Genomic DNA, 26,986 nt, shown 5'->3' on the forward strand with positions numbered 1-26,986 from the left:
CCCTGCCTCCCTCACATCACGGCTCCCAGGGCTGCTGGATTCCCATGGAGCTGCTCTCTCTCCAGTTTTCAGCAACCAAGGCGATGCAAAAGAGGTGGGCATGTTTCCAGCGCTAGCCAGTGTTCCTTGGCAGTCAGGGAGCACTAGGCAGAGCTGTAGTAAAACAGCAAAACCCCGATGTTTGGTCTGTCTACCCCCTCCCCTTCCCTTCCCAGGCTGTTCTCAGTGGCCTGCGACAGCAGTGGCAGAATTGGAGCTGCAGAGCTGCCAAGGGACACATGAGAAAAGCACTCCCTTTCCTATGCAGACAAAGCAACACCGATGTGAAAAACAAGAAAAGGCGTACTGTTAGATCCTAAAAAGGAGCCAAAAGCAAAATCTGGGGTGGGCGGAGAATGCATCTCAGCCACTACTAAGTCTGGAGAATTAGTCAGTGTTATCCATAGCACAGGGATGGAGGCAGCCTGTTATCAGACAGCAGGTTTAAGTCAAACCAAAGGAAATAGTTTTGTTCATAAGGCACAATGAAATTACCTTGTTAAAGCTCAAAGTTAAATGAGTGCAAAAGAGGATAGGACTTATTAATAGAGAACTGGGACATGCACAGCTATTAATTACGCAGATCCAGAAGCAATTGCTTGATCACAAGTTTCTTATGCTGCTGAAGGCTGGAAGAGAAGGACTATGCCCTTTCCCTAAGTGTCCATCTAAATCCTCACCCATTGTGCAGCTGGAGACGAGTGCCAACGTGCTGTCTGTCTGATCTGACCTAGCCTGACTCTTACTGCATTTTAGGAAAACAACATGTTAATGAAGCTTTAAGCTAATAACAAGTTAATGTTAAAAAACACTGCTGAAAGCAGAAACAAACAGTATAGGACATTAGTTCTTAGAAACAGTGCAGGAAGTAAACAAAGACTTAACTTGGAAAATGCGGCTAATACATCTGGGATGGATCATCCACACCCCACCCCCAGACATTCAAAGATGGAGAGACTTAGAGGCAGTGGGAGAAAGAGGGTGAGCAGAAACACTCCATGCCAGAACAGCAAGAATAAGAGGGATGAGAATGTGACCTCTGTCCCCCCACCCCATCAGCTCTGTAGCTTAGGGTCACAGGCAGCAAGAAACGGGTCCCTTCGGAGCTGGCTGTGGAAAGACTCCACCCGATCTTTAATTCTAGCTGTATTGTTATCAGAAGAAGACTGGAAAAACTGATGAAAGTTCAAGCTAAGAGCCATAAGAATGAACTAAGGAGAGTGTGTGCTGAAAGAAAAATGATGAGCCGTGACAAATATGTTTGCCTTGGCAGAGCTGCAGCTGTGGCTGCACGCAGAGGCGCAGGGCTGCACGGCCCCACAAGTGAGAGGCACAGCCCCCTGTCCCTCGCCTCTTCTGGGGGGGCTGCAGGGTCAGCATGGTGCTGGTAGTGCTGCCTCGGGGAGGGAGAGGGAAAACGAGGACAGAGGACTGCAGCTGTCCCATAGGCAGCAGGGGAGAAAAGGGTGCTTTGGGGAGGTCAGGGTGAAGCTAAAGCAAGGAGGGATGGGGTTTGGGCACTAGCAGTCTTTCCAGGAGCGAGGCTATCCGTGTGAGGTGCCCAGAGCCTGGGAAAGGCCCATAGTACTCTTCCCTGCCAGGAGGGGATGCTGCTCATCCACCGGGAACTCCAGCTCTGACCCAGGGAACTGACAAGAGAGGAAATCCCATCCTGGGGCTTTTCCATGTTTAGTGCCAAAAGCTCCATCCCTCTATTGGTGGGTTCCCATCTTGGGGAAAACACTATGAAAACTTTTCTAGCATCATTTCAGAAGTCTTTATTGTGGTAAGGATACAGAGATTTGTCTGTACATCAAAACAAAGATCCATTTCATCAGAGCAGAGCCACAAGAAGAGAGCACGTGGCCTGGATGGCAGGGACTGTTGTCCTCAGCCTGTCCCCCCAGCCTCTCCTGAACAGGCTGTTGAGCCTGGTGACGCAGTTGGCAGCCCCACAGAGCCCACACGTTCCCCCCTGGCACACAGCATGGGAAGAATTGGGATGGATGAGGAGAGGGCACTTGTCCAGCTGAGAGCTGCTCTTGGAAAAGCTGGGGAGCCCCAGCCAGCAGCAACATTGAAAATCAGCCTCTCACCACAGAGGTGATGGCCTCACTTCCGAGAGCTTTCTTCCAAGTAGAAGCTCTACACTGCTTTGCTGTAGGGTCAGAGAAATCAGCTGTAGCCTGTGCACACATAAGAGCTGGCTCTGCCAGGGAGGAGAGTGGAGAGTAGGGCTTGTGGTGGGGACTGGTGGTTATTTGCAAGAAATGAGCAATGCTGCAGGCACTCAGGCTGCTCTTCTGACCCCTGAAAATCTCAGCCTCTCTAATAGCTTTGTCTCAGACCTGACACTTGTGTGAACACAAGAGAGCTTGTGGAAGTCACAGAATCACACAGAATCACTAGGTTGGAAAGGATCCACTGGATCAACATTTCCAACCATTCCTATCCAGTCTTTGGTCCCAGAGAGACCAGCTTGCTCCTGCACCCTGCAAAGCTATCAATTTTCCCTGCAAGGAACCTTCCCAAAGATGGACCATTCAACATTTGAACCCAAACCGGAGACACTCATCCCACCTTGCTGCAGCACATCTCCAGGCTTCCTGTGGCAAAATGGGACGACCAAGGTCTGGAGTCTTGACAGCCCAGCAAAGCTGATCAGTGAAAAATATGTGCAAGACAAGAACGTGTGATGTTTAAAGACACATTAACCCAGAAAAGCAAAACTGTACAGGATCTAGTAGCTGGATATTAATGCCAGAAGCTACCAAATTAGAAATAAGGCACAGACGATTATCAGTGAGGTGGATCAACTGCTTTAACAAGAGAAGTGATACCATGTTACTACTGGCATACTTAGAAATTACCCTGATTATTGTGAGTGATCTTCATGTATGCATCAGGTGGCTCTGGAACACACACTTGAGCTGAATACAGCTGAATCAGAAGCAGCAAAGAAATCAATGTTCATTGAAATTGAACTCTTTGAGTAGCATCCATGAATAAAGTCTGGAAATAGCAGAGGAAAGGGGGAGAAAAAAAATCATATTTTTCTCAAAATGTTCAAGTACAGCCAGGGATATGTGAGGGTCTTACTCTGCTAGTAAGCCTTCAGTCAACCAATTCCTGAAGCCTTAGCCTGCTCAAGTGATTTATAAATGGTGTATCTGGCATCACCTTAAAACTTCTAGTTCTAGAAAGATTGACTCATAAATGTGGTCTGAAAGTCATAAGGTTTAAAAATAATGTAACATATTTTGTATTTATTTTAGTTTAGGGCCTTTAAGTTGCACTCAAGTCACGTTTGCAGCTTTAAAAAAGCCCCAAAATTCAAAGAAAAAAAAATAATAGAAAGAGGGCAGGAGGGAGTAAACAAAGCTACCAGCTAATCACCTGACTCCAGAATCAAAGGCTAACAATATTAATGCCATGGGACTTGCAATAAAGATACAAAATATTGCTAAAGCTCTTCTCCTAGGTTCTGTATTTGACCTTTTCCTTTGGTATAAAATCTTAGCAGGGAGGGACCAGAATTGCAGATTGGCACAAGCTGTCTCTCCACATCAGCTTCCACGTGCATCAGCTTTCTGCATCAGTTTCTGAAACATCCCAATTAATCTGCCAGTTCCAGCATCACGGACACAACAGAGCAGCTAACAGATCCCCCAAGCCTCAAGAGAGAAATTACCATTCTGCAGGTTTCCACAGTGTTCATGGGGAGGAAGGATGTGTTAACTCATGCAGGGTCATTTTCCAGGGCACCTGCTCTGCTACAAAGACTCCATATGCAAGGAAGGTGAGACATGATGGGGAGTGTTGCAAATAGGGCTGACTAGGAAGCTGGAGCATCTCTGATCACACAGTCCTCCTACATGCTTTCCAGCATAACGAAAACCTACTGTTACTCTCTCATCTACATATCTTTGCTGAAAACAACAGAAGGAAGACTCCAGCTCTAGATGAATTCCAACATCTTAATGTATTTGCAGATTAAAAAAAATAATTGGTCAATGGAAAAACAGTGTAGGGAAGCATCACTTGTGGGTTGATCTGGATCACTTGCTTGGAAGAATATTCCTTGATAGTACATGTTTCAGTGGAGCCATGTGGAAGGCAAAGGAGCTTGCATTAAGAGGCAGTGATATATGGTGTGAGACAGCAGCTGTACTGGAATGCAATGGCTGGAAAAAAAGGCCAAGTTGCAATAGTTTGACTGGGCAAAACAGCCACAAAACTTTCTCTTAAGTGAGCAGGCCTGGACCTGAGATATATGAATGAGGAGTGTGGAGTATAGATCAGATTCAAAGGGTATTACTTTTTATATACACTGTTAGCAACTCTACTACCATCCCTTGCTGAAACCTTTGGTGTCCAAATTTCAGAAAGATGTAAAAATTTTCAAAGAAGTGGAGTCAAGAGCTACAAGTGAGGTTGGCACAGAGCGCTTTATAGACTGAAGATCAATCCATTTAATATGATACAAAGACGGCTCTCAAGCACCAAAGGGATTTTGATAGCAGAGTTACTCAGTCTTTCAAAAATGGGCAGAACAAGATCCAACAGAAGCTAATTCAGAGCAAAAATAAGATACAGATTTTTGGAAGAACAATGAACTGGCCAAAGATCTTACCACAAGACAGCGTAGATTTTTCCCTTACTTTTAGGTCTTCCAATATATTACAACTCCTACTTCCAGGAATGGTGTAGAAATAACTGGGGGACATTTTCCAGCCTTCACTGTCCAGAGAGATAGGCTGGGAAAGCATGGAAACACTGAGCTCTGTATCTGTGCTTGCCTACAGGAGGCCTTATTTAGGCTGCATATCAGGATCTTTTCCATGCCTTCTGCAGCTTTGCTTGGGGAAACAGATGAAGGTGTGTTTGCCATACCTTTCTCTCCGCAATATCTGCTTTCTTTTGGCCTTCAACACTTACAGTTCATTAGGAGAAGAGATTTCTGAGATTTCGTGGGAGGTAGACAGGCACCAGTGATTTCCAAGTGTTTTTATAAAAAAGGGTTTCTGACTTACCTCTTCTATTTTGGACCAAGGAACAGAAAGACGGAAGAAAGTGATTCACAAACCCGATTGGTGGCACTGCCCTAGTTGTGTGACAAAAGATGGGCTGCAGTAAGTGCACTCAAAAGCCCTGGGTCTTATGGCCATGCAATAAGCCTAAGCCATGACAGAAGGAAAGGCAAATTTTCACTGATTTTGATGGTGGAAAGAGTGGTTCAACCTATGCATGCTTATGCTGGTTAACTACTGTTGCCAGCTGTCTATTTATACAGGAACATGACCTAATAAACATTTTCCCTAGATCAGAGGCTGCTGTATGATCAGCACAGTGACACTGGATTGCTTTAGCGGGTGTATACCTGTGGGCATGCTGATCACACCACAGTCACTGTAGGCATAATCACCCACTACTAGTCAAGGATCCTCAGCTCGTATGAGCTGTTCCTACAGAAATCAGCAATGCCCAGCTTCCCTGGGAACATGGGAATGGCTCAGTGTAACAATGAGCCAGCTTTGGTCCAGCAACAACATCATTAAGACATGGGAAAGAGGCTTCTTGCCACCTGCAAAAGGAGAAGTCAGCCACCAGAGCCCAGCTAAGGGCTGATGACCACCAGCACACTCAATTTCTTCATTATCATCCCTTCTTTTCTCAGAGTGTTATTTGGGAGCCTGGCCAGCCTTCAGGGGCCAACCAGCCCCTGTGGTGGCCGTACCCGGCCGTAGGGCTGTAGGGCTCAGGGTGTGGGAGGCGAGCAGAGGTGTGCTGGTGTGGGAATTGCTCTCAGGCACGGTTTCATCAGAGGAGGACCAGGATCAGCCTGTGTATGATCACTCCCAAGAGCTCAGTGGGATGTGTAACCTGAGATTACCCTTGCAGGAGCATGGGCTCCCAAAGATTGCTGCTGTTTTTCTCTTTATAAAGCTGGGCAAAACCCAACAAACAGCAAAGTTTCACTGAATGAAAGTACGACCCATTTAAGGAGGAGACACCCACTTGTCTGTCCTTGGCAGAGAGAGGTGGTGAGCCTGATGTCCCAACGTCTGTCAGTGCAAGTGTAAGTCAAAAGAAATAAATGCCCTTGTTGTACATAGTACACAGTTCAGTGAGAGGGGCACTGAGAGCAGGGACTGCTCTGTCGGCGTCTCCAGCCCTGAGCGGCTGAGGTGACATGGCCCCTCTCCCCACAAGGCTCTTCCTAAACAATCCCCTTCTGCAGGCACTTGGGCTTGTGGAAGAGAAGCCAGGCAAACAGGATCACAGACATCAGCACAAGGGAGCACAGCACCATCAGTCCCACGTAGCTGCCATGGGAAAGAGGGGGCGCAGCGGGCTCCTCTGCGGGGATCATGTTGGTCAGATTCAGCATGTAGCCCAGGGTCCAGCCCGCATCACTGCTGCCGATCTGAAATGGGAGAGGAGCAGAATCAGCACTGGGAGGTGAAGGGGCTGCTTATGGTGTTGCCAGGGCAGTGGCAGCCTTGGGGGAAAAGGGCTGTATAGCAGCAGTTGCAGTTGGCAGCTGGGGTAGTGCCTTCCCCACCATGAAACAAACCTTTCCAAGGAAATGGATTCTTTGCCAGCTCTTTTCAGTGAATTCATAGCCATTTTCCAGGAGAGAGAGGATATAGGCTCCAGAGAAGCAATATTCACTCAGGTACTTTTCTTTTATTTGATGATACGTTGTCTTCACCTAGGGAAGGAAGAAGCCAACAGGCTGTTAAACACAGCTTCCTCCTGCTCCAGCTTGTGTCCAAGCATCCACTGCAAGTGCTGGGAGGATCTTTCCCCTCTTGCCTTGAAAGTTGCCCCCCACCCTTTATCCTACAGAAAAATATACGCAGCTCTTGCTACCCTGCAGCCCCAGCCCACTGCTGCACCACTGCTCACCTCATCCCAAGGCCGGGAACAGAAGCTCTCAATGGTGCTGGCCACTTTGTCCAGGGCAACGGGGCTTTGTTCGCTGGTCAGGTTCAAAAAGTTCATCACAAAGTAGAAAGCAGAAAAAGCCTGAAAGAGAAATAATATTTTAACCTAACAGGGCCTCAGCATGAGCAGGACAGCAGAAATCTCACAAAAGAAAATATTTTTACTTACAGATATAGAAATATAAGAAGAAACACTGTACACACAAAAGTAGTTATATTTTCAAGAGCAATGTTGTTTTGAGACACACTCCTCAAAGCTGATGAAAGCTAGAGATCCCAAAATGAAGATGGAGGTAGGAGCTTCAATGACCACAGAATCCTGAAGTACTTCAGTAAATCTATCTCTCTCCACACTGGTGGCACATGGTGAAAACTGCTTGCCCATAGCAATTGTGATCCCATTTTGGCAACTGAGTGAGCTGAGCGTGCAGCCAATATCACCACAAACAGCAGAGGTGATGATCTGAAAGGACTGTACACGCCCCCAGTATATAATCCAAAGTCCAGAAACCCCATCTCTGACCACGGTCAAGAGCTGATAAGTAGGGCACGGTTTATGAACAGTGCAAGGGAGTATTAATAGTCCCTCTAGAGAGCCTCACAGCCACTGAAGTTTTGTGGCTCTGGGACTGATGTTCAGTGTTGTGTCAGACATGATGTGTGTTCAGAGCATGCACTGCCTCCTCATCACACCTGGGAAGGAGATCAGTGAGCTAACTGACTGGTTTCAGTTTAGTGCTCGCACACTTCTGGATGAACTGCAGCTCTGGAACGACCACTGACCTCAGGAGACAAGATTTACAGGAGCAGCATGTCACACACAGCCTGCAACAGGCTCTCCTGTCTCTGGTGCTGGCGATCAGGAAGGACTGCTTAAAAATGAATCAGTAAATGGAGCTTGCCAAGGAGATGCCTAGAGGAGATGAGTTAGAATGGGAACGGTACAGTACTGGTAGTACTGGGGTAGGCCTTACATGTGCTATGCTCACAGCAAGTACAGCACTACTTTTTTAGTAACATGTCCAAAAAGACATCTTGTACATGACTTCCTGCTATGAAGAATACACTCTAGCATTGCTCTGTATTTTTGCTTTTCTGATATTCTGAGTTATAGAGGGATGCAGAAGACGAAGACTTACCCCAAAGTCCCCTTGTAATGGAGGTAGGTAGATCCCATTGAAGGAGCAACTGGAGTAAGGACAACTGGTTTTATTAAAGAGTTTCTGAATGTTTCTTCGGCACTTTTGATAATCCCCCTCTCCCTGTATGTACAGCTGGCTGAAAGGGAATTGCTTTTTCTTGACTGATGTACAAGGGTTTTTGAAGAAGTCGTTTATATTTATAGTCCTTTGATACCCCTGGTGAAAGCATGGATCAAGGAGGCTGCTGTTCTCCACATTCTGAAAGTAAAATCAACCCAAGTTGTTACACTTCACTCTAGAGTAATACCCTGGAAAAGAGCCACAGGGCACTTGTCACAGTATATCACACCAAGATACACACATTCAGTCAAAGTAATGAGGATGGTTTAAGGCATTGGTTGTGATCTGGGAGACATGGGTACTGCCACAGCCTCCCTGTAATACCCTATGCAAATTACTTTCAGCCATATTTTGTGAAGCTGTTGTTGATTTGGGATTCTCAGACGGTGAAACATCACCTCACCGAGTACTTCAGTTGAGCACTGTACTCCTGCTATCCTATGCCCAAGAATCAAGGCACCTCAAACTGGTACTACTTTTAAAAATGTTGACTGACATCCTTACAGGCATCTGCCCAGTCTTTATGGAGGATAATGACATTTCCCAAATCCAGATGAAGGGATGAGACATTTAGCTGGGACACAGTAACTTTTACAGCATCATAATGTCAAAGCGGGGAGGGTCCAGGATCTCCACCTGCAATTACAGATGTACTTGCCTGTAAGTCTCTGGCCAGTTTCTGTTGCAGAGCCTGATCCTTCCCATAGCAGAGGAAGCTGTGTGTGTACACTTGGTAATCCTTTCCATAGAGACGGAAGTAAAGCAGGTTCTCTGGGGACTCAGAAGAGAGTTCATTTGGTACAAAGGTAATCTGTGTTGAGGCTCCTCCAAGGTCTAAGGCTCCTGATGTCTCACTTAGGGATTTCAGGGAATATATAAGTTTTGTCCAGCCAGACTTTAAAAAAAAAAAGTAAACCAGACACATCAGGCATGGGGAAGATTTATTTGGGAGGGGAAAAAAAAATTAGAGAGAGAAAGACCTATGAGGAGAGAGAAAGACAGAACAGAAGCGCGGCAGGAAGACCTGGAAGGGGGCACAAGATGAGAGCTGCAACAAGACACAAGAAAAAGACACAGGCTCAGGAAAGCAGAAGATTGATTATGTATGAGTGTTTGCAGAAGAATTAAGAATATGAAATTCAATACAACTGTTATGTGAAAAAACCCAATCAATTTACTGTTTTACTTCCCAGGTGATTTATATGCTCAAAAGTAAATAACCATTATCAAACTCTGTAGGTAAAGAAATATTTTAAATCGGGAAGCAAGAAGGATACTGTACCCAAGTGAAGTTATTGAAGATCTTGGTGTTTTATTTCAGGCTTTAAGCCTGATTACAGTGGTACCTACTGGTATCAGGATGTACGTACAGTAATCGCTGAGGCAAGATGTGCAGCTTCCTGCTAAATGGTTCACAAGGGAAGACAGTGCCTACATCCCTCTCCTGCAAGGCATGATTTACAAAGCACTGCAAGCTGATGATTATGGACTTTTCACTGATACGGTACCTGCTTGAAATTGCCCAGCAGGTAGTTAATGGTGATCCACCCATAGGCTCCTTCTTCCTGACCGCTGATGATTCTGGCACCCTGGAAGTTGAAGGGAGCTGAGCGTAGCGTCTTCTCTACTGAGGACAAGACTTTGTCAGCTGCACTTTTATTCTCCAAGCTGGATGAATGGAAGAAAGGATGGAGTGACTCTGGCTGACAGCTCTCTGCAGCCCATGGGCTTTATTCTGAGCAAGCAGCTGCAAATCCTCACTAAGCATTAATTATAACAGAAGAGTCCTTCATACAGGTACATTTGGCTCTGACTAGCCACATCCCTCTCTGTCACACCTTGACAGCACAGTTGCCACCAGCTCTGATGTTTACAGATCCCACAGCTGAGAGCAGGACTTAGAGCAGAGGCCAGAATTCCCTTGCTGTCCTGGAGCACATGCCTTGGTAGGAACAGGATCAGGAAGATCCCTCTCATCACCAACATTACAGATGAAATCTGTGCCCTCTGGTACCCCCAAGGAGACTCCCCAGATAACAAACATATAATCAACTCCCTGTCCCAGCCAGGCAAGAGGTCCAGGGTGTCCCTGTGGAAGTCATACATTTGAATTAAAGGATATATGATTATAAAGTTACCTTAGCTCTGATGGTGTCAAGCTAGGTCAAGGTATGTGGGGAGATGCAACATGGTTAGGCACAAAATTCTCGGGTCAGGCCTAATACCAGACTGTGGGGCATGTCTGAGCATCACGTTCATGTGGGGAGATGTCTGAGCATCCGTTTGGGCACTGCTACCCTTCTGATGTTTCTGCACTGCATGTGGATGCTGGAGGTGATGGAAATTTTGGAGTGAGGGGAAACGGACCTTCTGGGTAAGGAGAGGAAGAGCCCAGGAAGACACAAGGCTCAGAGAGACCAGTGGCAGAAGAGTGTACCTGGGCAAAGGATGAGCTGGCAGCGTGTCCAAGGATTTTGCCCAAGAAGCCCCCACTGAGTGTCTGTGGTGGTCTCAGGAGCAGTGCTGCAAGGGAAAGGGAACAAGCCCTGCAGTACCTGAGAAGCCGCATGCCAGCAGTTGCTCCGAGGTAGACGGGTGTCTCTTGGTGCTGCTTTGAGGGAACCACCAATTCTGCTTGTCGTAGGCACTGTGCCAGAGAGGGACCTGCCTTCTCTGTGGCATGGGAGTAACCTGAGATCCCAGGGCCTGCAAGAAATAAGGACATTTCACTGCTCAAGCTCCAAGTGTAACCCCAGAGTGCTGTCATGAGTAGTCATGTTACACCATATCACTATTGCAGAGAGCAACATCAAATTCAACCACCCCATTTCTAGGGAGTTTTAGAAATGCCACAGCACCAAGTAAGCCCAATGCATGGAGGGATGGCCACAGGGCCCAGCATCTGCCACCTGCTCTCTATGAAGCAGGCTATGAACTAGTGACGAGGGCTGCAGCAAGACACATGGCTTGCTTAGTACGTCCTGGACATCTGCAGACTCATCTCTGCTTTTGCCTGGATGTACCCTGGATCTGTGCCTGAAAATCCCTGACCCTTCACTACTCTGGGTTTTTGGGCAGAGGATGCTGTCATTTGTTTGTGTATTGTACACATAGCACTAAGTGTTTTGCAGCTACCTCCTTTCATGCTAACCCAAAGAAGAATTAACTGCCCCTCCCTGCCAAATGCACCCTGGACAAGGGCCTGCGTGGGCAGCAGGGAAGCCTGCTCTGCACTTGTTCTGGGTTGCCAAGTGCTCAGCATGCTGCTTGTGGCAGGGAATGCTGCAGTGCTAAGTAGCTATCGTAGCAACTCACTAAGTGTGACTCTCCCCTGTGCTGCAGACAGGCCTGAAAAGACCCCAGACAGGCTCTGACAACACTTCTCCTCCCCTCAGTGTGCAGCAATCCACAATAGTCTACTCTGTTCCTTGTCATGTACATCCTTGGGCATCCTTAATTTATTCCTTTCTAAACTGTACAATATCTACGAGCAATTAAATAGAATACAAAAATAAACCATGACATGTGTAAGTTAAGCAACCTTGGACTACAAGCCCAGTGGCCAGCTGGCGCAGGGGCCTTGAAAAAGAACAAACCATGCCCTCCCCTCTCCACTGCCTGACATTCATTGGCAATTCGGCAAGGGTACGTGCAGATATTTTATTTATTTGAGCACATTCCTTAGTGTAGATCTTTCCAAGAAGCACTTCTAAGCATCCTAAAATCAAAAGTAAAAGCGGATCCAGCTTTCCTCTCAGGAAGGTCAGGCACATACAGATCCCCATGGGAAGTGGTGGGATATACATTAGCCCACAGATCTATAATCGTCTTAACGATTGACCTCTTCCTCCAAGTTTCTCCTCCCCCTCCCTTAGGCTGCTTTATCTCTTCTTCATTCCACACCACCTCCACAGCTCCCTTTTCTCCTCTTACCTTCGACTTTACACACCTCCACCTGCTGCACCACCCCAGTGTCGTTCTCCTTCTCTGCTGGCCACTCATACACATACAGGTTAGTGTGGGACGACCCCGCATCCAGCACAATCCCATACTGTGGGCAAAACAGAGCTGTCATTGCACCTGAGACACCAAACCAGACCCAGCATGCGCTGATCTCCACACATGAGTGGACCAGAAACGAACAGCCCGTCTGGCAGCTGTGGGAACATGCTGTATCATTCCCCTCCTCAGCTGTGCTTTCATGCAAAGTTTTCATCAAAGGATACAAGAACAGAGGAGCAGCAAAGTTGGGACTTATTATTTAGGAGATGATCCCCTGTGAAGCCGTATCTGTTTTTATTTTGAAGATGTAATAGGGGATGCTTGAGGTGCACAAAGTCAGAGATTATCCAGACCCAGCAAAGGCAGCAATGTGTCCTGGAGTACCATGGATGCCTTAACCTCCCACCCTGGCTTGTTTTCCTAGAAGAGCCTCAGCTTATCATACCTTAATATTCTTCGGAAGTGGCTTGTTTTGGGTCACTGCTACAGCAATTAAAGCAATTACAGCCAAAGCAGAGAGGAATCCCAGGAAGAGTAGAATCTTTCTTGTCCAGGACATCTTTGGTTTGGTACCTGTGACCAGAGCAGAAACAGGATGACAGTATCCCAGCAGCCCATCTTACCTCACCCCAGAGCTCTTCAGGCACACTCCTGCAGCCCCTTTCCACTATGAAGCACCTGCCTTGTGTGGGGATCTCTTAGAGGCAGAGATCCTCTGATTCTTGCTCTGGTTTCTCCTTCATATACCCGTGGTGGAAATCTCACCTCACAGATTAGGCTCAGTCATTTTGGTAACTGTTTAACAAAAAGACCATCCACAACACAAAGCTCTAGAAAATATATCAGTGAATATATTTTCCAGATTTATAATCTAGCTGTAAATTCAACACTTATAACTAACAAATAGCTTCAATATTCTAGAGGACATACCTACTCCCACTACAATATGAAGTCCATTTCTACCCATACTGATGCCCCATACTCAAACCCACTGATTGTTGGACTACTCATATGGATATTAATTTCTCTTCTTATACACAAATACTTCAGGAGGTGTTTAGGAGTACATTATGGGTCATCCAGGGTGATAACACCTCTGTGCAGACAAACACATCAATATCTTCATGCTTCAAGAAAGTAAGGTGACTGAACCTGCTTTGCACCTAAATGCCAGAACTGGAGTCCCAGAGGTCATTCTCCAGCCCTCAGGTGATACAGGGTCGATGCTCCAAATCCATCTTGGCACCCCACATCACACATGCAAACATGGAAAAGTATTCATGCTCGGAACAGGGTCATTTTCTAACCACTCTGGTTTCACATGAAAGTCAGTTCCAGGTGCCAGAACTATACAAAGTGTTACCCAAACTTATAGATGACCCCAAAAGCCCAGAGTTATTTTTAGAATTTAGCTCAAGTGAAAAGAAACAACACACCTCTGGAAATCTCTAACTGTAGACAAATAATATCTTCCCACCTACCTAGAGAAAATGGCACCTAAAATTCCAAGAGGACTTGTTTTGAAGATCTCCTTGTGGGAAGGTCCATGGGAAATCTAGGACTGACCTGGAGCTTTGTGCTTCCTCTCTTTGTGCTCATGTTTAAATCTGTTCAGGTTAACCGTGAAATGTGGAAGCTTGTTATGCTCGTGTTTTATGAGTGCCTGTTAGAGACACAGAGTGCTTGCCAATATCTCCAAGAACGCAGGTTAAAAAAATAGTCTACTGCGCATACCAGACAGCAGGAGGTAAGAATGTATTTCATACAGCTTTATTCAAAAAGGCCTGAGAACTCCTGGCTTGAAGTGACTAGAAACAGCAGAGCAGGATGGCTGGGAGACTTTTCTTCTTATTGGAGAGAGCAGTATGCTATAATGTATAATTAACTGCACAGTATAGATATGAAGATAGCATGCCTGAAAACTGAAACCGCTGCTGACAGTTGCACAGCACATCCACATAACTATTGCCACACTTACTCTAAGATCTTGTCTAGAGGCAGCTTCTAAAAACTTTTTTTGGTGTTTACTTTCACAGGATTGAAGGATGGGTGACTTTGTATCAATTTTAATATTTCTAAACTTTCTCTGTGATGGATATTATTTCAGCAGCCTCACTCTGGAAGTAGCAGCGTTAGCAGAAAGTAGGAATGATTTTCTTTCTGTAACAGACCAACTAAATAAACAACTGCAGAAATCCCTTGTCTGTAGGCAGAGGCATAATGATAATTGTCTGCATCCCACCTGCAACCTGAGATTAGTCATTTTTCCAAGGCACATTGTTTCCTTAACCCTGAACATGAAATTTTGCCTGCTGAATTTTAGATTAGTATCATGAGCACTTTTTAATCCTCTGCGTGTTGTAAATATGGGATTTCATTGCTGTATCTCATACCAGAGCATCTATCTGTGTGAACTCTAATAGAACCAAGCAGAATTTTGTTGAACTATTTCATACAAGAAAAGGTATAAAGCAATAATCATAATCCAGAAGGTAACCTAGCAAAGCAATAATCTTCCAAATAGCACTGAAAGTGTACAGACATGAATTTTTGATTATTAAAAAAACCCAAACCCACAACATTGTAAGTCCAGATAAGAATTAAATGTAATTAAAATAAGATCCACCCACCACTTGCTCAGAAAGGTGAAGTGTTTGGACAAGTTCCCTTTTTTGTACACTTGGTTACACCTTTATCAGCTCTACACGCAACTGCAAGTCCTGCAGTGGCTAAAGAATTAACTTATTCCCTAGATTCCTCCAGCTCCTTTGCACCCTGTGTTGATGCTGCTGAATGCCATGCAAACAGGCATCTCTGCCTGTTTCTTATTTTGGTGCCCGTGGGTTTTCTTTTGGTAGCGGGTACCACTGACTCCATCCAGTGATCAGTGCAGGTCTCAGAACATAAACAGATCTAATAGCCTTTCTGTCTCTGAGTTAGCTATCAACCGAGAATGTTAGCAAACACTTCAGCTAACAGCGGTTTGGCTGCAGAAAGCCTCTTGCTTTCAGTGAATAATCCAGGAAGGACCATACCAGCGTGTGAGGCAGACCTGTGGGAAGGCAAGGAAGCAGGATCATCCTCAGCTTCTTCCAGAGCCTCAAGGCAAACTGGAAACTGCTTCTCCAGCCAACATTAGCCAAGTCACTGGCAGCTCTGCACGCCAGGAGATGTCACTCACAGCCAAGGCTGCCCACCTCCCAACTCCCTTCTCACTAGCACGACTTAGCAACAAATGTTAAAAGCAATCAGGCAACCAGCTGCTTTTAGAGATGTAACAAGAAGAGGCTAAGGCTTGCTTAAGGACTGAAATTAAGATCGTCAAGCAGAAAAGGAGAGATGCTGCGCAAAGTTCAAACCCGTGCTCAGTTCATCTCTAATAATTACAAAGACTGTTGTAAGCTCTGATTCAGCACAACAGCTAATATTAATAGTTTGCTCTTCTCTTTGGATGCTCATGCTCAGCCTGTTACAGAGGGGATGACAGGAGGCTGTATTTCAAGGCCATCACTCTTCCACTGCACGTGTGCCACACCGATAGAGACAGGTCCCAACACCATCTTTATGCTCCCAGCACACTTCTGTATGGTCAGAAACATTCTCGTTTTCAGCCTTAATTTATTTATTGCCAGCCTACTCCCTCCTTGTTCCATCTCTGTCTCAAAATTTCTGTAGCTCTCAATCCTCTTGGAATTTATTCTCTTAACAAAATTATAAGCATTTCTGGATGTTTGCCTTTCCAGCCTTCTCCATCTGCCTGAACAGTCTAGTAGACCTTCTCTGCAGAGAATAACCTGCTTTTATTTGTAAGCATTCTGACCAGAGCTGCAAGGAGACTAGCCTTGCAGAGTAACGTACCCTTTACACTATGAGATGATACAGTTTCAGCCTGAACAGAGTGAGGTGGGGACCTATACTAACTCAGACACACGATCACCTACCATCATGACCAGTGCTAAGTCAGTCCAGTACCTCCTCCATGTAATCCCAGCAAACCCACATTTCATCACATTTAATTAAATTAGTCCTGCTACATGCTGTAAGCAAAGGGAGTTCCAAGACACACTGCCTGCTGCCCACAAGGCTTGGAGTGACGACAGAGAATAAGACGGCGTCTTATGAATCCTCTCCATCAGCTGGCAGCTACCCCTGCTGCTGATCACCCACGTTGCTGCTGCAGTCTGTTGGGAGTCTCTCCAATAACTGGTTTCCTAAGCACATGCTTGGCCTTTAGGGAAGAGCTGCTGTATGCCCATGCAATCACGTAGCCCAGCAGATAGGAATATAGCCTGCAGAGCTCCTGAACCTAAACATATGAGAAAGACATAGCACAGTGATGAGAAGCCACTGAATTATGACCTACCTCAAAGGGACACAGGCATACTTGAAGAATGAGAAATTAGGGAAAGCATGGATTGAAATTAGTCAGATGCTAGTGTATTTTTAAACCAAGGAGCAACAACTTGCCTGCCTGCCTGCCAGCTGAAAGAGCACAGAAGCCTGTGGCTGAAGGGTGCCTGGATCCTTCAGCAGTCTGAATGCATCCAGCACCCGTGTCTAGTTCTGTGGCACAGGGTGGACACTTTGGGCAGAAGGAGCATCTACCAGGGCAAGTGCTTGCAGACTAAAATAACTCAGGGCAGCAGAGTGCCCAGTAGACAGGGGCTCTGGCAATGCAGTCTGTGCACATTTACTAACTCCAGGAATTCATGTCTATGAAGCTCTGCCAGCAGTGATTACAGAGAAAGATGATGGGAGCAGTCAGTGCTGTTGTTCTTCAAGGCGGACAGGAGAGACACACATTATCCCCATGCTGAGGGAAAATGACATTTTGGTTGTCATGAAGCTTATCAGGCTGAATTGCACACTAAGCGAGGTTGCTGAATTGGCATCAGATTTTGAGGCACACTACCTAAAAGGCACTCCTGTCTTCAGACTCACTGCAACCAAACATCTGAGTTCACAAATACTCAGAAGAGTGAAAGCTTTCTTTGTTCCCATTTGACTTCTTACTCATTCTTCATCTGCCTTTTCAATTCAAACATGCTCTTGTACAAGTTACCTAGGAAAATTTTGCCGCAAAGCAATGTAAAACACCTGTTTCAGGCCAATATATTGGAAAAATCTTTTCTTAGGCTAATAAGAGGTTCAGGTTTGTCTTAGAATACGCATATGGGCAGAGTGATTAAAGTAGTCTCTGCCACGTGCACACACACATGTGTGTTCGTGAGCTGGCAGATGGAGTAAAGAATGTGTCTCTACCTGTGATAATACCAAGCTGGGAGCAAAAGCACACTGACACATAGGACTGGAATTCAAAATAAATCTGAGAAATAGGGGAAAGCCTGGGGAAAACATCCAGCTAACTTGAGTAATGACAAGAACAAATACAACATTTAGAAAATAGCCATAACTGAAAGACAGTATGGTGAGCAATCACTCAAGCAGCACTTCCAGAGAAAACGTTCTTGCAGCTATAGCGCTTTTCAGTAGTCCTTCCCTCCAACTAATGCTGGTAAAACCTCCTGTGAAGTTCTATGCCCAAGTTTGGACACTGCCTTTCAGGAAAGATGTCGACCACTTGGCGAAACTCCAGAAGAGAACAAGAAGAAAGATCAGAAGTCTATAAACTTGATGTATGAAGAAAGATTGAAGGAATGGGATTGTTTATTTTAGAAACAGAAGAGCAAGGGAGACACGTTTGCTGTCTTCAGACAAATGAAGTCTCTATCTGCAAGGGCTGTTGCAGCTGATCCTGCCTCAGGGCAGGGGTGGCTCCAGGACTTTTTCCTAGCTCTGTTTCCCTGATTCAGAAGGCAGGGAGTTAGCAAAAGAAGGGCACTGCACTCATAAGCCATGCTATTAGCAAAGACCAATACAATGCATATGCTTTCCTCATGGGATACACATGCATTTGAATAAACCGGTTCCCTTCTTCCCCCAGCAAAGCTCCAGGCTACATTCGGAGATAATTGAGCCACAGCAACCACTCTGCTATATGCTATCCATAAGTACAACATTGCTCGGGGTGGGATCACCTCATCCTTTTGCTGCTTTTAGAGTTGTGACTGGGATACAATCCTGGGAAATCACACAAGACATACTGGAGGAGCTCTGTTTTCCTGGAAAAGAGAAAAGCACGTGGCAATCCTGGAGAGCTGGAGGGTGCTAGAGGCTGCAAAAGCCAAGCAGCAGCAGCAAGAGACAAACACAAAGGAGCAGGCAGCACACGGGCCCATTCTCTCCCTTCTGCAGTTGCCTGCTCAGCCGGCAGTGCAGAGCGGCTTTGTGCTCAGGTCAGTCCCATTGCCCTGCTTATACCAACCCTGCAGTGCAGGTCTAATGCTGGAGGCATGATATCCAGGGTGTTCTGGGCAGCAACCCCCATGACCCAGGCTGCTCCACCAGCATATTTCCCATTCACCCTGTGCACAAACCAGATTCCCTGTCAGAGACCTTCCCATGGCACCCGGCAGTGCTGGGTGTGCTGCTCAGCTGTCCTGGCTGCATTACAGGGCATTCATACTGCCTCCCATCTCCGCATTATAACCCCTCACTCCTGATATTATACACCATCCCCATCCAAAGGCTTCCCAATGCCTGTTCATCAAGTAGTCTCTCTGTGGGAAGACATTCTTTCAGCTTACATCCTAGCAGTAAGACTGAGATACTCAATATTCTCAAATACAACCAGCAAATAGCAGGATACTGCTGACACAATACCCTTCAGACAGTTAATTTCACGTTTACATGATGTTTACTGGGCTTCTAAGCCTGTAGCCTATTTGTGCTCATTTCTTTAGGATTCACACATCAAAGGGGTTTTCAAATCAGAAGAAACAACTGTTATCAGTTACATCAGTCTCCTATAAGACAACTTCTGGTATTAATTTGCTACCAGCCCATCAAAGCTATAATTTAACTGGAGATTTATTGCCATTAGCCCCAAAGCTTGAAGTTTTATCAGAAAATATCCAGTGAATTCACAACAGCTTCCCCCCACTTCCCAGCTTATCACCCAAGTTATTACTTGTCTATACTTGGTTATCATATGATGTTATGACACTTGTTTTTCTTTTGGAGAAAAAAGAAGCATTAAGCATTGACACTTTTTCAGTTTTGTTATTACTGGTAGTTCCACTATGCTGACTTGCAACGGGCCAATGGTGCTGCTAGGCTTCCTATTGTACTCATTATCCTTAAATTCCTCTACGCTATTAAATCTCAGGCCATAATCTTTTCCTTATGCTTCTTTTGACCATCTTCTACTCTTTTCAACTTTAAATTTGTACTAATTGCAGCCTCCTTTTCCTCCCCTAAATATGTATCCTTCAGAGACGTCATTTTTCAAATTAGCATAACTTTCAACTGTTGGAATTAAGGATTTAGGGGAATCAAAAAAGAAGTGAATAGGTTGCTTCTGATTAGCATTCCTATTTGGCTATTTTAAATACTTCCCTGAATCAGTTCAAGAATTTTTAAATTTGGGAAATAATTTATTTTGAGAGCTCCTAGACATTATTTGTTGACATAGAATAAGTGCGCATTACTTGTATAATAATTCATTACTTTCACAGCAACATTTCTTTCTCTATTGAGATTGAGAGCAATATACATTTCCCTTATGCTAGAAGTAATGCATTGCAAACCATGAGATGGTCACCTTCAGTTTTAGGGAATTACTCTGCCATTCACCAAATTCCACCATTGTATCAACTTTCCTTACAGTCACGCCCTTGCCTGGTAAGGGCACTAACCTTCACTCATCACTTTGGCATGTTTCCAGTTCACCCCCCAGCAGCTATTGTGTAGAACTATTTATTTATTGCAGGGCCACTGCTTTAATAGGCAGAGTGGTGATGTGTGAGTCACATCAGCAAACCAGTACAGCCCGCCCTTCCCCGTGCCCCCTCAGCCACTTGCACCAGAGGGATGTAGAATTTGTCATAGTAAGACAGAGGAAACAGCCTCCAGAACAACTGTTTCCCCCCTTCAATACCCACATTGGGTCAGCAAGTTCAGAAACTTCCTGGAAAACAAAGTCCTGAGTGCTGTAAATACTGCTACGCCCAACAGGAGATTCTGGCAAGGGGGAAAAGCGCAGAGAAAACACATTCAAACCCCTTGCCACCAGCAGCAAGCTCTGCATCCAGCACTTACAGTGATGTCAAAATACACCCTCCAAGTAGCCACCAGTTTCCCTGTGTGCCGTCTCCACCGTCCACCTCTCCTGCCTCAAGGGGGCTGAGGCTGCCACACTCCTTATAACACTCAAGGGTGTTTTTCTCTGAATTTCGGATTCCTGGGATTGCCCTCTGCATTGAGCAACACTACCAGCTTCAGGGCATCACTTCCTCCAAAAAAACAAGGTGGCTGCATGCGAGCAAACAGAGCAGCCGCCTTTGCTGCTGCAGCTGGTGGGAACCTGAGCTACTCGAGGATTTCAGCACAGCAAAGCAATCAGCTTTTCTCCTGAAGTTTCAGTTCCCACTGAGGACTGAAAACCATTGGAGACTGACCGCAGAAGCATAAACACTGTTCCAGGCTGGTGCAGCATCAGCAGAGCCCCTGGTTGATGAGGCCAAGTATGACAGATGACGCCCGTTCCCCAGCAGCCCTGCATGAGAGCACAGATGCTGGGGACTGTTGTGGTGCTGACCCGTGCCTGGGATTCTGCCTACACCTGGATTGTGCCACCCCTTGCAATTGTGATTTCCATGGGGTTTGCTCTTTAAGAGAAGCGTATCTCAGGCCTGCAAGATTTCCAGCGAGTTCTTCCTCCCTGAACATACACAGTACCCGCTTAGAGCAGAGAATGATGAAGCAAAAGGCCCCTTGCTATCCCAGCAGGGCAGCAGCCCTGCTGCCTCCTTTCAGTCAGCTAGAGTTAATACTCCATGCATAAAAAAGATAGCTCTCCAGTTAAACACTTCCAGATTTGCCACTGTACCTCCAGCTGTCAGCACTGGTATCTCTGCTCCTCATTGCAGAGCAAAGACAGGAAACAGCTGGAATAGTTTCTGTCTCCTGCTGAGGAGCGCATCCACTGTCTAGGCTTTGCAGAAAAATATACTGATTTCTCAAAGATCAGCTTTAATAACTAGGATTCTTACAAACCATGAGGAGACTTCAGGTCATGATATTTGGCATGAATATCAGGCTCTGTTCCTCATGCTGCTACAATTTCCATTTCAAATAGCAGGAAACAAATTACTCTGTGGTATTTTTCGAGGCAACAAATGGGAAGGAAAATGGGACCAAAGCCTGTTGCGGGGCACAGCCCTTGACAAAGTTCCCAAGTGTAAGAAAAAGAATACTTCTTGAAGGTTACAAAGGTAATAAGTTAAACATGAATCTAAATTTTCAGGGTCAGAAGATCACCTTCAAGGGCTGGAGCCTCATGCAGACATGGAACAAAACAGTAAAGGCATTTTGCTGGATGAATGGGCTGGCACAGGATGTCATTAATCTCTAAAGTTCAGGTTACTTATTACTGCGACATGCAGTGAATCCTGGGGAGAATTAGGCTCAGGAAAGGAAAAGCATTTATAATCAAACTGTAGTTTGGCCTTCAATTTGTTTGTCTTCATTACTAACAGGTTTCCTCCCTAGCCCCCTATCCCAAGGAAAAAAAAGTCCTTGCCTCAAATATAATAGTCCAAAATACAGACATGAAATATTATGGATAAGGCAGCATGGGCACAGAGTGGTAACAAGGACAAGGGATGGTCACAGCAACCCATCATTCTGACATGAGCCTGAGCTGCCCTGTGTGTGGTGTGTACTGTATGGGCAGGGCTGCTGTGGAGGCATTAATCCACCGTCACCTCTGGGTGATCCAGCAGTTCCCAGGCATCTGCAGAGATTGCACCCAGGACTGGGCTCAGCAAACGGACTTACAGTTCTCACTTCTCACTGCATCTCCCACAGATGAGTAAGAGCATGAGCTGCTCTCAAGTTCCCAGCAAGGAGGTGCAGGCAGGGAAGTCCCGAGCTAGTCTGTTAACAGTTGTCTCCAGCTTTCTGCTCCATGCTTTAGCCTATGTTTCCAAAGATACTTAGCAGGTCAGAGAAATCGACACTCTGCACTGTCAAATGCCAACTAAATGGAGGTTATTTCAGCTGAAGAAGCAACAAGCTTGTGACACGGCCACGCCAGCAAAGAGAAGAGATTTATAGCATGGAAAAGAGCCATCAGCTGGCTCTGTTAAGGTAAGCACAGCCCCTCAGCAGCAGGAATGGCCAGCAAACCTGAGCCCACATGAAAAGCAGCTACAGGGCTGCTGCTTCCTTGCCACTGCTGCATTTCCCAGGCTCTCTGAGCATTATTCCTCCTCTGGCTACAGGAGGTACCAAGGTCAAGCAAATGCCTTCCAGCCACATGATCCCCAGCACAGCTGCAGTGCTTGCTCCAAGTTCATGAGCACAGGGTTCTCTCCTCATGTTTCCTGAAGGAGCAGGGGTGCTGAAAAGGCTGTTTATTAACTGGTCTGGGACAAAGGAGCAAGAAAGAAAACAAATCCATTTATAATCAGCTAAAGAGAAAACTTATGACTCTAATGGTTGCCTTCATAATTCCTTAAGTGTGGCCTGGAGCTGCCCTGGCATCACTTCTTGTGATGCTGAATCAGCAGAACAGCCCCACTTCTGCAGTAAATAGCCCGATAAGGGCAGAACACCACTGAAGAAGAAAGCACTAACTTATGTGCATCCAGATTTTTCTTGGCTTCTCCTAGGATTTGGGAAGACTGATAGTGGTCAACTTTCTCACCACTAAATAGTGCATAAATTTCTCACCACTAAATGCCAAGTAGTAACTCGTATTAGCATCTACCTCTGCAGTTCAGGACATATGACTTCCTCTGGAACGATATAGAAACAGGATAAAGAGACAAAACTCATGCGAGACACCTCAAGCAGCACCAGTCAGTGCTAGCTGAGCTCTCTGATAGGACCATGCCAATCCTGAATACTTGGCCAGACTTTTTCCTTTGATATCATTTCTCAAGAGGGGAAGGAGAACAAAAATAAAACACTGTTCTGTTTAACAGTTACTCATAGCAGAGAAAGCTGAGCTAAAGTTTCCAACAATTAGCAGTATAAAATGCTAAAAGAGACATGCAATGAACAGTTATTTTAATTTTAAACTGGCTGGGATAGGAACTATATAATGTGGATTGAAAGCCATAAAGGAATGCATGGCAACATATAAAGATGACAAGACACGTTAGAACAACATTAAAATGCTCAATATAGCACCGATACAGATGAAGGAGCAAACGCCTCAAGCAGAAGTGGCAAACTGCACTATCATTCATTGGGAGGAACTGCACATGCAGGGAGGATAGATAAACAATGTCCAATGTATCTATGGAAACCAGCATCCTACACAGGAAACAATAAAACTTTGAAAAAAACAATCATGCAAAAAATAACTCAAACTTCAGATACTCATAAGGACAATAACACTAACTGATAGCAAGATTTGATCCCAAAGAGATGGGGGGTTCATTTAAAGAGATGTAAAGTGTGGAAATAAGGGCTAACAGGCTACAGGAGAAAGACAAGCTGTATGGTTACTCTGCAAAGAAATCTGTAGATATGTCTCCTCAGAGCTACAGTCCTAGCTTTAAAATCCATTTATAAGTTGGCTGGGCTCTCACGCCACTCTTTGTTCAGATGCCGCTCAGCAGCTACTCTCCTCCGGGGCTATGACCTGCTCTCCCTTTACACAGACACACGAGAAGGTAACTTTTTTCAGGTGGGATTGGTGAAGGCAAGAGGCTAGCAGGTAGTTTCACCTTTGCATTTTCCGTCATCGAAAACATGTAACAACTTTCCTTGTCCTCCTATTTTCTTTTGTCCAATATTTTTGCCCAACAATTTTCAGCTCTCAGAGCCTTTCACAGCTCAGTCTGGACCATTTTTGTACCACGGCGCATGCCAAGAAAAAAAACTTAAACTGTGCTGACTTCGCCAGTTTTAAACAAAGGTTTCACATGTTTTTCTCGTTTAAGAATGGAGTGTTTTTTTGATGCAGCCATGATACAGGAAATTAATGTAGCAACAGTGCAAGACCTTATGGAGCAGGAAGATCATAAATGTTTCAAAAAATTGTTTCAGTCATTCATTTTCCCACCCTTGCTCACTGCCCCCACATTCACAGGCACTGAGCTCACCCAGGTGCTCTGCCAGGTTCCTTCCCATGACAGATGGGACCAAGGGAGCCAGATGCCAAGTCTCCACCACATTGCTTGGGTTCCTCTTCAGTGGCAAGCTACAAATTTTTGAGGTCTTTTGCCATTTTTAGGAGCTAATGGTTACTATGATGTGACCGATAAAAAAAATAACTCTTCACTCATCCCCCAAGAGTCATAGGACACATGGCTGCTCAGTGCTTTTTTTCTCACCTTAGCTCCCACAGTCTGCCTTCTTGTTGGGTGACGAGGAGGACTTGCACACAGGATGTGCTGTGACCTTGCTGTCATCCTTCTGTTATGAAGCACAGCTTTTTCCCCCAAAGGAGTCATCTGTACAGGGGCTTTATCAGCACTAATGCCTTCTTCTGACAAGTCATCCTCATGAGGCTTATCAGGATGCAGCCTGCCAGGCTTTTCACAAACATATGTGTTAGCATTTACTCAGTTTTAGTGCAGCTGGTCACATCCCTGGTTATCAATAGAGACCATTCTTTTTACCCTTGCTCTGTTGCTTCTTCTAGTCCGCTCTCGCGCACACACATACACACTTCCATCCGTGCTTCCTTCAGGACACTTCTAGTGTTTCTCCTTCTTCAGCTGCATGCTTTCCTTATATACAGTGTTTCAGACCTTTTTTTCACAGGCTATCATGGCTGTGAAAAGCCTCCTTGGCTTCGTTATGTTATGGGGAACCCTAATGGAAGCAAAGAAAGTAGATTTTAGTGCTGGTCTGGTTCTTGCACACAGCTCTGCTGCTCAGCTGCAGCTGGGTCTCCTGCACAGGGCTCATGGGACATAAGCACAGCACCAGCAGTGATCTGTTGGAAATTAGAGGATGCTGAAATCTAATTGAGGAACAATGCAGCCTGTCCCTGGGTGTCACTACCAGACTCACCACGAGGGATTTTAGATAGTTTACACCCGAGATCTCACTGACAATGTTAGAGCTATAGCTGTTTTCAGCCTGCCACGTGCCAAGCAGCTCCCTGTGACAGTACAGGGTAAGACCATTGTCACTAGTGTAGTGCAGACCTGGTGGTGTTCCTTGCAGGGCAAGGGTGGCATTAACCTCAGCTTCCCTAGCTCTCGGTGAGACAGGATAAGTACAATTAGCCCATAGCAGAGCCACAAGACTCACAAGGGAGCTTTTGTGTGCACACATTTTCTCATGCTCATGTCACAACCTTATGAGTCCAGCCTTCTCTCAGCACAGAAAGCAACCATGGCCAGGACTGCCTCACTTCTTTCTCACTATTCACAGGCTCCCATTGACTCTTTGGCTTTCACAGCTGACTCCAGCTCTCGGCAGTGCTGTCTGCCGAGAACACATGGGAGCTAATATGAAACAGGTAATGATGGAGCCAACCATCATACTTTTCTGTCCATTGAACCTCAGCCTTTCCCTATTAACAAATCGTAACATTTAAATTTGTCACAGTGCTTTCCATCCACGTAGTGCCAAGCAGTTTATAAAAGTCAGCACCATTAGCCTCATTTCCACAGATGATGAAAAACCACAAGAGAGCAGTAAAACCCCAGCCTAATGCTCCATCCCCTGGACCAGCTCAACTGCTTGTTTGGGAAGCTCTCATGTACCAGGGCTCACAGCACGCTCCCTCCTGCAGAGGCAGAATTCCCAGGGTCCAAGAGAAGCAACTTCAGCAACTTGGAGATTATTAGTCTAGAAAAAGTACACATACTGCTCGTACTACAAGATTTATCTAGTTATGCTACAACTTTAAAAATGTGGGAAAATAATGGAAAATGCCATTTAGATTAGGAGAAACAAGCTTAAAAAACCCCACAGGCAGCAAAGCCCCGTGACGGAAAAGAAGGCATTATTCCCTGTGTTTCCTTGCCACAGTCTAACTTCAGGGGTGGAGGTAGGAGAAACCAGTAGAGTAGAAAGTAGTAAACAACTCTTTTAAATGGCATTAGGGACTACCTAACAAGACTCCTTCTGCGTTATATATAATCTCTTTGAAATGCTAGTAAACCCAAAGACTAACCACTACAGCACACCAAATGTTCCCGAGATGTTGTTTGCAATATATTACTACGTAAATTTATGGTTACAGTCCCCTGAGAAGCAAATGGGCAGGAAAGGCTCTCCAAGATCCCTATTTACAGAAGGTACATCTATTCGCAGAAAGGCTTATGGGATCTAGTTAGCATTCTCGGAGACACTGAGTGGCCACAACACTAGAAAGTCCTTAAATTGGTAGAGAAATTACTGGTCTCTGGAGCTGAGACACGCTTTGTAACCTAAAAAGCAACTGTAAAATTACTGTCTTTAACACAGATTTCATAGCATGAGGCCAGGTTCTGTTGTAAAACACTATTTTTAAGATGAAGCACAAAGGCTTAGCTTCACAGTTTGCTTAACTCCTGTTTGCTCTGCCACAAAAAAGTACCTCTGTCTTTTGCCATATTTTTACCTTGCATTTATACAAGTGCAGATTCCTTTTTAAATTTTAATACTTACTATTTTTTTTTTAAATTTTTAACCAGGGTATTCCTCTGGTCAGGCTGG

The 26,986-nt window shown here is 45.4% G+C and overlaps 1 protein-coding gene across 1 annotated transcript in view; it reads right to left on the reverse strand.

Moving 5' to 3' along the window:
- Window positions 1-1,642: 1,642 nt before the first annotated feature.
- Window positions 1,643-26,986, reverse strand: part of ENTPD1 (ectonucleoside triphosphate diphosphohydrolase 1) — a 32,760-nt gene continuing 7,416 nt past the window's right edge. The window contains exons 2-10 of the mRNA XM_069863236.1: window positions 12,699-12,836; window positions 12,185-12,302; window positions 10,807-10,957; window positions 9,760-9,919; window positions 8,910-9,146; window positions 8,129-8,389; window positions 6,952-7,071; window positions 6,617-6,754; window positions 1,643-6,466 (exon numbers count right to left, since the gene is read on the reverse strand). Coding sequence (XP_069719337.1) covers window positions 6,260-6,466; window positions 6,617-6,754; window positions 6,952-7,071; window positions 8,129-8,389; window positions 8,910-9,146; window positions 9,760-9,919; window positions 10,807-10,957; window positions 12,185-12,302; window positions 12,699-12,812 — 1,506 coding nt within the window. The 5' untranslated portion in view covers window positions 12,813-12,836 and the 3' untranslated portion in view covers window positions 1,643-6,259. The remainder of the gene's footprint in view (window positions 6,467-6,616; window positions 6,755-6,951; window positions 7,072-8,128; window positions 8,390-8,909; window positions 9,147-9,759; window positions 9,920-10,806; window positions 10,958-12,184; window positions 12,303-12,698; window positions 12,837-26,986) is intronic.

Source organism: Phaenicophaeus curvirostris, chromosome 9 (genome assembly GCF_032191515.1).
Source record: "Phaenicophaeus curvirostris isolate KB17595 chromosome 9, BPBGC_Pcur_1.0, whole genome shotgun sequence".
Lineage (NCBI taxonomy): Eukaryota > Metazoa > Chordata > Aves > Cuculiformes > Cuculidae > Phaenicophaeus > Phaenicophaeus curvirostris.